At 58.7% G+C, this 12,905-nt stretch overlaps 1 protein-coding gene across 1 annotated transcript in view; it reads left to right on the top strand.

Moving 5' to 3' along the window:
- Window positions 1–5,166, top strand: part of LOC121154143 (FXYD domain-containing ion transport regulator 6-like) — a 40,757-nt gene extending 35,591 nt beyond the window's left edge. The window contains exons 8-12 of the mRNA XM_040977013.1: window positions 3,469–3,507; window positions 3,660–3,734; window positions 4,696–4,732; window positions 4,863–4,892; window positions 5,078–5,166. Coding sequence (XP_040832947.1) covers window positions 3,469–3,507; window positions 3,660–3,734; window positions 4,696–4,732; window positions 4,863–4,887 — 176 coding nt within the window. The 3' untranslated portion in view covers window positions 4,888–4,892; window positions 5,078–5,166. The remainder of the gene's footprint in view (window positions 1–3,468; window positions 3,508–3,659; window positions 3,735–4,695; window positions 4,733–4,862; window positions 4,893–5,077) is intronic.
- The last annotated feature ends 7,739 nt before the right edge of the window (window positions 5,167–12,905 follow it).

Raw genomic sequence — 12,905 nt, 5'->3', positions numbered from 1 at the left:
ACCATTGTCACCATCATCCAGCCATATGTACCGTCTGTCCATCTGTGTCTATCAGCTATTGGCTGTATCGATCTACTGCACCATCTGTATTGATCAGGCAGCTATCATCTATTTCACTATCATGTAGCATCCTCTTATATCCATCTCTATTATCATCCAGCTAACTATACTTATTATCACTCCATCATCTGCCAGTCCTCCTTCTCTATTCATCTGTGTCTCTCTTCTCTCAATCTGTCCCGCACCTCTCACTGTCCCTTTCTCTGTCCACACCTGCTGTCTCGCTTCCCACCTGTTTCCCTCCCTTGTCATCGGGGAGCCCCCCCATGGTGGCCCAGGGGACAGGGTGCACTGAGACAGGGAGGTGATACGTAACAGCAGCTCCGATGACAGCGGGTGGAGCTGCATGGCGCTGGCAGAGCTGAGCCTTCTAGCTCTGATTTTACTTCCAACCCTGTGTCCCTAAGCGCGTACCTCAGCCTCACGCCTTTGCTTCTCTGGTTTGCCCAGGGTCACAGGGCACTTCTCCAGGGGCCGCTGCCGGCCACCAGAGACCAGCCTCTGCTTCCTGACCTGAAAATGACCCCGTGGGGTTGGCCATGGGGCAGCACCCAACAGCAGGTGCACCACAACATCAACTGCAGGGTGGGATTTTCATGGTTGTACAGGGGGCTTCCAAAGGATCATGGAAAAACATGGAACCCAAAGATGGTGTGATTTTTCCATGTGCCTTTTGAGGCCTCTTTGGGCTACTGGTCACTTGGCCCTGGGACAGGAGCTGCAGTGAGGACAGTCCCTGGTGTTAGGGTCAGGACACCTTTCCCTGTCTTGCTCACTCACTCCTCCCAGGTAGTACTGTGCCCATTTCACAGATGAGGGGACCGAGGCACACAACACTTCAGCCAGTGGAGGAGCCAGGGTGTGGCCTCAGGGGTGGATCCCCTGGGGATTCCTGGAGATGGCATTTCCCCCCAGAAGGAGCAAGCTGCCCTGAATGGCCACCAGCCGCTGGCTTTGACTCTTCGTTTCCCACCAGTGTGTGTGTGAGAGTCTCTTTGGGAGAGCTGGGCAAGGATGTTACAGGGCTCCCTGAGACCCAGGTAGTGGGAAATAGCCAAGGGGTGGGGGTGAGGAAGGGTCCCTGACTTTCAAAGCCCCAGACTAGACTGTCGGGCTGTACCTGCTTCTCACGGTCTGTGTAACCTCGGGCAAGGTGCCCAACCTCTCTGGGCCGCTGATGCTTCTTCTGTAAAATGTAAAAGTCACACAAAGCTCAAGATGGTGGCAGCCGGGAGAGTGCTTGATTAGCCAGCAGAGCGAGAGCTTCCTTCTCCTGAGGGTGATGGTGGGAGGAGGGGGAGGACTGATTCCTATGGACCCCCACAGGAAAGCACCGAGTGCCAGGTAAGCCATTCTGGCGACCAGGTCCTGTCCACAGGGTTGAGGGGTGGTGGTAAGTGGGCGTTGTGGTGGCTGGGGGTCTCCGTGCGATCCCTGCCTTTGCCCTGAGAGCTCCCGAAGTCAGCTGAGACCTGCACTCCCCCAGCCCCACAACTGGCTTCCACAGCTGGCCAGGTGACCTCTGCTGATCCATCCCAGGCCCTTCAGCCCTTTAGCCCTTCAACCCTTCGCTCTGGATGTTTCCTCTGGGAGGGCTTGGGACCCCAGCCAGCCCCTCCCACCCCTCGCACCTCCGCCTGCCTCAGCAGGAGCCCCTCTGTTCACGCTGCAGCCTTTCTTGTGACCAGGGTAAAAATTACCTGGCACTGTTAATGTTTAATGTCCGCACCTCATCCCAGGCCACCCGCGGCAGACACTTGCCCCGAGGCAGGCCGAGGCGGTGGGAAGCTGGCAGAGGAGTCCCCGTTGGGCTGGGGAAATGCCAGAGTTGCAGGCTGCTGCTGTGGGTGAGTGTGTGCCCGCCTGTGCTAATGGGGTCCCCTCTCACGCCTGCCATCCCCGAGCAGGTCTGCGTGCAAGGCATTGAGCACACATGGCACAATGGGGTGGGGGAGAGCGGACAGGAGGTGTAAGCTGGTGAGCATTACCTGTTGCTTTACCAGGCCTTGTCAGAATTTCCAACCAGAAGCAAGAGGAGGACGCGGGTCCTGGCTAGGGCAGAAGGAGGGCAGCTGTCCCAGCCTGGCCCCCACCCTCTGACCCATGTCCAGAGCACATTCCCTAAAGGCAGCCTGTGATGGGAAAGGACTCAGGTCTGTGGCTAAGGGGCACCTGCTGACTGCATGGGGAGAGGGTGTCAGCTGAACTAGAAAAGGGGAAGGCCTGGTGTGGGGGAAGGACTCTTCAAGTGGCTCCAGTATGGGAGGGACATCCTAGTGTGAGCTCCCCGTGTGACCTTGAACCTTAATCTGAATCTGACTTTGCAAGGTTCTTGTGGGGGAAAGAGTGCCCCTCAAGCGTGGCCTGTGCACCTGCTCCTGTTGAACTACTGGGCATCAGGCCCCAGGGGGAGTGGGCACTGACCCTCTGCTGACCTGGAGATAGGCCACCGGAGACACGGTCCTGCATAGCCTGGGAGGTACCTACCTTCACACCCCCACAGCCTCAGGCCTGGTGCCCTGTGCCAAGAAGGGCATCTGGCAGGCAGGCAGGGTGGGAAGTCCTCCATTGTCCCAGGGCAGGTTGACACCTTGCAGGGTGTAGGACAGACCTGGGACATCTGCCGGCTCCTGGGCAGCTCCAAGGTAGTGTCAGGGAGGCCTGCTAGGCCATGTCAGGGCTGGCCGGGCAGCTTTACTTCCAGAAGTTTCTTTCCTGCCTGCCTGCCAACTCTGAGATGACCTAGCTTAAGCACCTGGATTCTTGGCTAGCTAGCCCAGCCCCACCACTTGCTCACTCTGTGACTGTGAACGAATCACGTCCTCTCTTTGTGCCTCCATTCTCCTAACAGGGATGCCCCCTGGTGCTTAACTGGGAGGCCAGGACCCCCGCGGGTGGTGCGTGAGTGTGGCGATGCAGGCAGCAGCGCTCATGCTCACTGTGAACTTGACCCAGGGTCCCATCCTGCCTCCCGCTTCCACAGGGGTTTGGTTAAGCTCCCAGAGTGGGCCTCCCTTTCCTCCTGCTGCTCTGTGAACTTTAAGGTTCTGCTTCATTGGTTCACTGGCTAATGTTTGCACAGCATCCTGTAGCTACCTCCTGAGACAGAGGTAGGCGGCATCTCGACTGACCACCCACGAAGTAAGGAACAGGAAAGCGCCCACCCCTCCCCCACACAGCACGGGCACCTGCTGCAGACAGGGCTGAAGCAGCCTGGCACAGAGGTGCCCCACAGGCAGGGCACACACATACTCCCCTGCCTCGCCTGCCACGAGCTTCCCTGCGCCCTCCAGATCCCTAGGCCAAGAGGAGAGGGGAGGGACAGGGAATCTCCATCGTTCCCAGAGCTGCTCCACTGTCCTCGAGCCCCCGCCCCCTCCTTCAGCCCACCTCTGGCGCTCTCCGCAGGTGGCAGCTCCAAGGATGGCGTGGACCCATTCTACTACGGTGAGCCGGGGGATCCTTCCCAGTCTCCCTGTGTCTGTGCTCTGAGCCCTTTTGTCCCCCTCCCTGCCCTGGGGCCGCTGTGAGTGTGTGGGCGTGTGGGTGGCCAAGGGAGATGTCCGCCCATGCCACTTGTTCCTGCCCTCTCTGCCCAGATTATGAGACCGTCCGGAAGGGGGGTCTGATCTTCGCTGGCCTGGCCTTCGTCGTGGGGCTCATTATCATCCTCAGTGAGTGGGGATTGCTCACGGTGCAAGGAGGGTTGCGGGATGGAGTCATGTCTCTCCCCAGGTTCCCCAAGCGAGACTCAAGCCCCTTCACCAAGCGGCAGTAGGAGGCCAGGCTGCCTGCACCTTGGGCCGCAGAACCAGGAGCGCGCCCACTCGTGCACACAGGAGGAGCTGCCGAAATAGAAGGGCCGGCTTCCCCCCACTCCTCCCCTCATCCTGGGAGGCCGTGCAGCAGTGAGCAGCGGCACCTGCTGTGACCTGAACCACTTCTTAGTGCATTCAGGTCCTGGGCCATATGAGGGAGGCCCCCCGCTGTTTCAGGACCTCCCCTGGAAGAGGGGCAGCAAAGGGCCCTGCGCTCCACAGCCAGGGGTCGCAAACTCCCTGGATCTGTTTGCTTACCTGCTGAGATGGGTTGACCCTATCTGCCAGAGACACTAGCGGTCAGGTAGGATCCTGGGCCCTAGTCCCAGCAGGCAAGCACAGTAAACACTTCTTGGTGTGTTTGAGTGCAACCCGAGACGGACACGCGGAAACACCACCAGAGGCAAGAAGACGCTTTCTGCAGCGCGCATGTGTTCTTGCGTACTGGAAGCCCTAACGCGGGTCTGGGCACTGTCACTCCCACACGGTATGGCAGGCGGACCTGCCTGAGCAGGGCGCAGAGGGGACTTCTTGCCACGTTTCTGTAAGTGTCACGGAGTTGCATGCCCGGCGCTGTGTTGGGGGCACTGCGGTGACCCCTTACCCCTGCCACCACGTCTGGCAGCGCCCACCCTGGCAGGTGCCTGTGGAGCCTCTGTAGTAAGCCCTTGTTGCTGGCGAAGAGCCCTGGGTTCTTCCTTGCTCCCTGGCCAGCTTTACATCAAGGATCTCCCAGCCCCAAGCCAGGAGGAGAGGAGGCTGAGGAGCCAAGTCCTCAGAAAGTCCATATACACGAATCCCTTTTTCTCCTTTCAAGGCAAAAGATTCCGCTGTGGGGGGAATAAGAAACGCAGGTGAGCGCGGCCTTCGTGGGGTGAGCCAGGGCTGGGTGTGGGGTGAGGATTTTGTCCTTGTGGCTGGGGAGGGGTGGAGGCCAGCCCCTCCCACTGACCCCCCTCCTGTCCTTGTTCCTCCCCATCCCAGACAAGTTGGTGAAGATGAACTGTGACCAAGGTGCGTGGCGTGGGGGGACAGATGGGAACTGAGTGGGGGTGGGTTCAGCCCTCCCCCATGACGGGTCAGGTGGTCGGCCACCCACTGTGGGCTTTCTGTCGTGGGCTGCAGGGGTGGAAGGGCCCAAGATCCCAGCGTTGGTTGACCCTTAACTTCCAGCCCCATTCCTGCCTTCGTTTTTGCAGAGTCAGCCCTGGATGCCCAATGGAAGCGGAGGATCTCCAAGTTGTCCCGGGGCTGGGGATCCCTTGTCCTGTCACTGCCAGCACCTGGGCTGAAGGTGGAGCCAGGTTCACTGTGAACCCCGAGGAGTGCAGGGGTGGGGGCACTACTTCCTGCCCATGCCACTCTTGCCCCCAATAAAACCAGCCCCTGCCTTGGCCTTGTCTCCAAGATGAGCACAAACACAGATGGGTCTAACCTTAGGTTTCCAGTAACTGCTCCGCCACCTGCGTATCTGACAGCAAGAAACCTGAATCGACAGGAGTCTGGGGACGGAGAGCTGGGGCTCTCCTGAGACTTCAGCCACCAACTTGTAGCCATTTGTGGCCACATCCTAAGGCTCTGCCATTTCCCCAAGCACACCAGGGTGGGGAGAGCCCAAGGCATGGGGCTGAATCAGGCTTTCCCTGCCACCCTGATCCTTGTGCAAGGTTTAGGACACTCCTTCCTCACCTTTGGGCTCCCATGACCCCAGCTGAACCTGTACCTGCCCACTTACTTGGATGCTCCTGAGTTAAGCCTTGGCACTAGATGCCCAGGAATGGACAAGGAGAGGGGCGCCTTGTTCCCATGTACTCCAGGCCTCGGCCTCTGTCCGTTTAGGCAGGGAACCCCCCCGAGCCGCCCTCTTTCCAGCTAGCAGGTGGTGTGTGCCTCAGAGTGGCCAGCTGCTTTTATCTCCTTCTCTGCTCCGGGCCCGTGGAAGGTGGGGCACTGGAGCCACCTGGCGTTGCTCCCTAGGTCTGCAAGGAGTTCCACTTGATGGAGCAAGTGGACCAGCGCTCCTCCCTGGAGTTAAGCTCTTTGCCTTAGCCCCCCCGGGTTTTAAGCCCAGCAACCCTCAGAGGTCTTGGCAGGCAAGACCTTCATTCACAGGGAGGCTGAGGGCCCCAGGAGTCAGGAACACTTGCTTAGGTGAGAGCCTGTGTCCAAGCCAGAACTGGGAGCCTGGGGGACTCCTCCCGACACCCAGGAGCAGGAGAGGGGAGACGGACTTCCTGAAAACCCCACCTGGACACCTCAAGAGGAGTGAAGCAAAGAAAGAGAAACTAGGGCTGGGGAGGCAGAAGCCACACAGGGCAGGCAGCGTGCAGGTGATGCCTGCTTTGAAGAGCTCCTTCCTACAGACAGGTTGTAACTAGCTGATCCCTAAGCAGGGTTCGGATGTGTCTGTCCAAGAGGCAGGTGCGCACCAGGCTGGGAGGAATGGCTGGGCATTCCAACCAGGGGCACTTTTGGAGGAGGAGGTGGATTCCCATAGCAGAAGGAGGTGTCACGGCAGGTCAGTGGCCCAAGTGGGGAGACATGAGACAGCCTTCCTAGAATGTTCTGTTCATTGCCCACACAGCCTCCTGCGTTCAGAGGAAATTCCAGGGGGCTATGGAGGGGAACCTGTCCTGTGTGAGTCATTTCCCCTGGCTCACTCGGCCACCAGCCCCCTTCCTGGACAAACACGAGACTGTATCGGGTCCTATTTAAACTGCCAGATGCCCAGGAACCTCTCCAGGCGTGTTGGAGAGGCCCCTTGGAGTGGGGTTCATGTAAGACAAAGCCCTACAAGCCCCAGGGGGCCCACCTGGGGACAAATAGGACGGACGAAGGTGTGACTGACTGCCTTGGACAGGAATGGTTCCTGGACAGGAATGGTTCCCCTTCTCCCTCCAGGAAGGTCACATGGACTAGCAGTTGCTGAACTTTCACTTCTCTCCGGAATTTTCCACAGTGCAGCCCGCACTGAGTCACACTGGGACGTGATTAGGGGGATTGTTCTTAGGAACACCGGAGTGACGAAAGCAGCCCAGACCTGAGGATGCAGGTCCCCATACGACCACCAGAGGGAGCATGCGGCGCACGCCAATTCTTTTCCACCGGGAGTTGGCAGTCCAGCCGCGGCAGCCTTGGCTGCGGGGAAAGCGAGTCCAGGCAGTCTGGCCGGGGCTCTGGACTGTCTTCCCCACGCCCCGAGTTCCCAGAACTGCCATGAGTCTAGCTCCTGATCACCAAATCACAAAGTCCTCACGACACCCAAAGACAGGAAGGTGTAGGCTGGGACCCCTGTGCGTGCTGAGTCACCTGCTGCCTGTGCCACCCAGCCTGTAGCCAGCTGCAGGAAGGCCAAGAAGCAGCTGGGGAAGGTAGGTGCTGGCTGGCCCGAGGCAGGACTGGATCAGCACTGACTCTGCCCAGAGTGAGTGTGTACCTGCCAGGCTCTCCACTTTCCTTAAGTACCCTACCCGTACCCCAGCGATCCTAAACTCTGTCCAACTGCGTAGAGGGGCAACCCAGAGAGCTCACCCAGGGACCTGTTCTGGGGGTTCCTCCAGTGAAGACACTGAGCTCACTGACAGACAGCTGTGGGGGTGGAGAGGGCGAGTGGGAGGTGTTGGGCTCCAGGGGGGACCAGGCTCTGTCATTGCCCACAGCACGGCTGCTCAGAGGCCTGACAGTGGAGCCCTGACCTGAGTCCTGAACTGAGGGGCTCTGAGCTAGCTCACCTGCTCCTCCCTGGAGGCGCCCACTCATCAGAGGGCTGACAAACATCTAGCCAGGAGAGAGAGAACTGTGGCCAAAGGCTCAGCAGCTCTGTTCTGTCACCGCAGTAAATCACTGCCTATCAGGGAAGACAGGTCAGGCCTGGGATTTCCATCAAGGTCAAGGCTGTTGGGGGGACAGTGCAGGCCCCAAGGGAGGTGCCCAAGTGCCCCAGGTTGGGAAGAACTCCACAGCTCAGATTCTGAGCCCCCTCCCGGGTCTGGGGCAGGAGTCTCCAGCCTGGGGACACAGTATGTGGTCTGCAGGTGCAGGAGCGGGGTGCAGGGGCAAGAGTCGACTTGCAGCTTTGAAGCGTGAACTGCAGCAGAAGCTGGGGGCCTGGGTCTCCCAGGGTGTGCCCGGGAAGCACTGGAAGGAGCTGCATTTGCTGGAGCTGGACTCAAGCCCTGACTCAGTAGGCTGCTCTTCTGGGATTGCTAAGACCTCAGGTGACTCCCACCACCCCACTCCAGGAGGCCTGCTTTTAAAGAAATTCTCACCGTGGTGTCCCTAGATGGGGTCTCAGATGTCACAGGTGTCAGGTGTCAAGGGTGAGAACGGCAGGAGGCCAGCGGAAAGAGAACCCCAGGACATCCACCTGCAGCTCTGCACGCTGGGCTGACTCCTCCAGCAGTTTTGCCCTGGGCCTGCTCTGCGACCTAGGACTCTGGTCAGTCTCTGGACTTGGGCTTCAGGACAGGCCAACGTGAAAGCAGAAGTTGCAAACTTCAGCTTAAAAGCGAAGGGGCTGTGACTTTCAAGGCGAGGGGCAGAGGTAAGCAGGGAGGCCACAGCCTGACCCCAGGAGCACTGTCCTCCAGTAGAGCTGAGTGTACGCACTCACGCGTGCCCTCCAGCACACACAGGCTGCAAAGGCAGACAGAAAGGCACACTTGAACTTGACAAAGCACAGGACGCTTTGGCTGGGAGCCAGGAGCATGAAGCATTCTCTCCCGGTCTTTGTTTCCTGAAAGGGCTATCAATCAGTCACGTGCCCAGTGCCTGGGGGAGCCCAGCGGCCTCTGCTCCGAAGCGTGTACCATCTTAGGTTCATGTCCCTGGACGGAACGCTCTTGGTGCAGGTAGTAAAGCACTCGGGAACCAGGGGACAGACGCTCTCCCTCTGTCTGTGTTTTACTGTTGCTCTGCCTTTCAAATGTAAATAATTACAAAGTAAAAAAAAGTCATTGGGGTGGCACAGTGGTGTATCAGGCTAGTCCTCCACCTGTGGCATCACTAGGGCGCTGAGAATGGCTCAAGTCCTCAGGTCGTGCACCCTCATGGGACCAGCCAGCTGACCAGCCCAGCACTGCCCATTGTGGCTGTTTAGGGAATGAACCGTTCGAATGGAAGAATTCAGTGTGTACATGTGTGTGTCTTCCTCTCTCTGTAACTGACTATCAAGTAAATCAAAAATTAAAACCAAAATTCATGCAGGAACGGGCTAGAACCCTCAGATGCCCATCCGGGCAGGTCCAGACTCTGCTGTCCCACCCTCTCCGGCACCCTGGGGTGTCACTGCCTGCTAGTGGCCTGCTGGCAGGGTTGCACCTACTGTTCACCAGCTCCACCCCCAGGCCCCAGTGCCTTGCCTGGTTCCCACAGGCAGCCTGACTGCCCAGGGGAAGGACCACGCAAATGAGGACAACCAGCACCTGTGCTGGCTTGGCATTGCCACCCCCAGCAGCCCTGCTTCTTCACCCAGCAGACCTGGAACTGCTGTCCACTGTCCTAGGAGGTGCCCTTAAAAGGGTCAGAGTTGGCCTCCCTGCATCTGCATGGGCCCCTGAGCACGGCTCTGTTTTCTGGATTGTGTGTCCAGCGCGGCCACCTTGGGCAGGTGGCTGGGCTTGAGTAATGTGTGTCAACTGGAGCTGTCATGTCTCCCTGGCTGCCATGGTCAAGATCATGGGTCTAGGACTCAGTGGTCTTAGGGTTTAACATGGACATGGTCACCCAGGGCAGGGTCCTTCTGGGCCTCAGCTTCCCCAATTTCCAGTGTGTGAAGGTTTCCTCCCAGGGCATGGAGGCTGCCAGGGTCATGCCCTCCGAGGCCACCCCTACTCCAGAGCCCCACACCAGCCACGGATGTGCCCTTGCCCAGGTGCCTGCTGCCCCCACATCCCCTGCTGGCTCGGACACGGGCACCCATGTCCCCTGAGAGGAAGGGCTTGTGACCTCTGGCTGGGACCAGGGAGCTCTGGTGAAAGAGTTGTTAACGATGGGTTTTCTGGGTGGTTGTGTGTGCTCATGTGTGTACATGTGTATGAGTATGCGGGTGTATGCACTATGTGTCATGTACATGTGTGGGGGTGTGTTTCCATGTGGATATGTGCATGTGAGCAGGAAGGACTGAGCAGAAAGTGTGAGTGGAGTGGAGACCTGGGCAATGGGCTCCAGCCAGCCTGGCTGCGCTCAGCATGAGAGGCCCAGTTCACCTGCCACAGGTTCCCCAAGGTCGCCAGAGGCACAGGCTGGGGCAGGGAGGGAGGCCAGGCGTTGGCCACGCCTAGGGGACTGGATTTAAGCTGAGGGGGTGAATCTTACCAGGGACCCCCGACACACACTCCCCGCTCTGGCGTTGCCTTCCCAGCCACGGGCACCAGAGGGAGCCAGGCGACCAGCTTCCCTGTGCGAGGGACGGGACTTGGCGGGCGGCGGGCACCGTGCACGGACTGGACCCAAGCTCAGGAGCCCGCGCGCACTGTGGGGAGGTGCCCCGGCCCAGCCTCGCCAGGGCGTGCAGATGCCACGGCGGCGGTGTCGGGACTCCCGGGGGAGAAGGGACGACCTAAGTGTCCCTGAACCAGGGTTTCCTCATTGGTCAGCTGGGGATTGTCTGAAGAAACTGCCCCAGGGCCGGCAGACTCACTTGTGTGGGTTCAAGTGTCAATTGGGCACGGAGGCCACAGTCAAGGTGGCACGTACCGGATCCGAGCCCTGCTGGACTGCTGATTTCCAAGTACGCCGGCAGACGCACAGCCCCGAGGGCGCAGCCTCGGCTCTCCCCACCTGCGTGCGTGGGTGACATCGTGTGTCTGTGAGTGCGTGCACCTGTGTGGCTGCACAGCGACGTCGTGCGCATTCCAGCCTCTTGCTCTGGGAAACCTTTTCCTCGGGAGCTGCGGGAGTGTTGATGCCTGTCTTGCCGAGGGGTCTTCGGGTGGGCTACCAGGCGCCAGTCTTCACCTCCGAGGACAGCTACACTGACGCTTCTCAAGGGAGCCCCGGCAGACCGACCTTCCTTCGGCTCTTCCCAGTCCAGTTGCGTCTGGTAAAGTTCCTTGTCTTGGTGGAGTCGCCACGGTCGGATCCTCAGTCTGTGATGGACACCTGCTGGCCACCTCGGGTACTGCATCCCCTCTAGGCAATCACCTCCACAGAGGGAACGGGTCCATCACCACGCTACAACTGCTGCGTACCCATTGCTACAGATGCGGAAAGTGAGCCACAGTGGAGCTCTGACTGCAGGTGCCTCAAACCCATCCTGCCCGTACCTCTAGCTCTATTCCCTGCTGGGCAGAGGAGGCTCCTCTTAATCTTCCTGGTGTAGCGGCTAGGATCAGGGCCAAAGTTGAGAGTTCAGGGTTGGACTCATTGAGATAGACTTGTAACCCCTGTAGCAACGGCTCCTCCAGGCAGAAGAGTACAACGCTCAGTCGCTGCTGCTTTGGCTACTTACCAAACTGATGATGCCAAGAGGGAGCTTGGAGAGGCAGGCATCTCTGGGAGGAAGCTTGGGGACTGGCTGCAGTATTGACTCTGTGACCCCTGGCCACTGGCACAGTTGCTTGGGGTAGGGTTAGCCTGAAATCTGGTAGGGGGGTGGTGAGGGGGTGTGTGCCTGGCCTAGGGTGCCTCGCAGTTGGAAATGGGGTTTCTGCCTCATCTCTTAGAGGTATGCGTGGAAAGGTGCGGGGACGGGGAGCGGGGACATGATGTAGTAGGACTTGTTGACAAAGCATCCTCAGCAGGAGAGCAAACAGGCTGTCAGCCCACGATGGTTAGGTCTGGTGAATGGATATACCTCAGTTCACCCTGCTCTTCCTGCCTTCACTGTACACTTAAAATGCACCATGTTCCCTTGCTGATTACGAACAATCGAGACAACTCACTAGCTTCAGACCAGCCACATTCCCTTTACAGAAAGTCCTAGCGGGGCAGGCACTTGGTCCCACAGTTACAGCCCTCAGAACACCCACACCCCACAGCTCAGTACTTGTGGGTCCAACCCTGGCTCCCTGCTGATGCACATACCTGCGAGGCACCAGGTGCTGCTTTAAGGCGTTGGGCGCCGTCACCCACGTGGGAGACCTGGATGGGAGCTCCTGGCTTAGGCCAGCCCTGGCAGATACTAGGAGAGTGAACTGGCAGATGGGAACCAGCTCTGTTTCTTTGCTTCTCAAATAAATGAATAGTAACTTAAATAGAAAACAGCCACTGCCACGTGCCTAAGATATAAAGAGGGAAGACCATGAGGCCAGGGTGCTGGCCTGGGGTCTCTGATATCTAGTAGCTTTGTGCGTTGTCCAAGTCAATCAATTTCTCTGAGCCTCCATTTCTTGATATGTAAATTAGGAATGCCGCAAATGGTGCCAGTCGTCCATGGCAGGTGGAGGCTCTGTTTTGGTGGTGCCCTTAGAGCACTTGCATGGTGCACTGGTCGGCAGCAGGTGCACTGGAGTCCCTGGCTCCACTTGTGATTGGCTGAAAGAAGAAGCTGCTTCGGTTGACTCAGTTTGAGGCTCTTCAGTCCGACTGAAGAGTTGCTAGAGACATGGCCCCAAATTGCTCTGCACTCATGGGATCTGGCTGGATAGAGCTGGACCTTCCTGCCAGCCCACCCCCCCACCAGAGTCCCCTCTCCCACATGCCTGCTGGGGCTCTGCTGCCCTGGGCTACCTGGCCCTCAAGCCCAGCTCACCTCCTGCCAGTTTCTATTAGCCACGCCTTCCTCTGAGTTCAGGCAGCTCTCTTCATCCTCATTTCATGCAACCCCTGCCCTGGATGAGATTAAAAGTCATGGGTCTCAGGCCGGGCACGATAGCTTAGTGGTTAAAGTGCTCAGCTTGCATGCACCGGGATCCCATATGAGCACTGGATCTGATTCTGACTGCTCCACTTCCCATCCAGCTTCCTGCTTGTGGCCTGGGAAAGCAGTCAAGGACTGCCCAAAGCCTTGGGACCCTGCACCCACATGGGAGACCTAGAAGAAACTCCTGGCTCCTGGCTTTTGATTGGCTCAGCTCCAGCCATTGT

The sequence above is a fragment of the Ochotona curzoniae genome, unplaced genomic scaffold (genome assembly GCF_017591425.1).
Source record: "Ochotona curzoniae isolate NIBS_2020 unplaced genomic scaffold, NIBS_Ocur_1.0 contig_2723, whole genome shotgun sequence".
NCBI lineage: Eukaryota > Metazoa > Chordata > Mammalia > Lagomorpha > Ochotonidae > Ochotona > Ochotona curzoniae.
The sequence above is the reverse complement of the archived record's forward strand: the minus strand, read 5'-3'. Positions and strand labels throughout refer to the sequence as shown.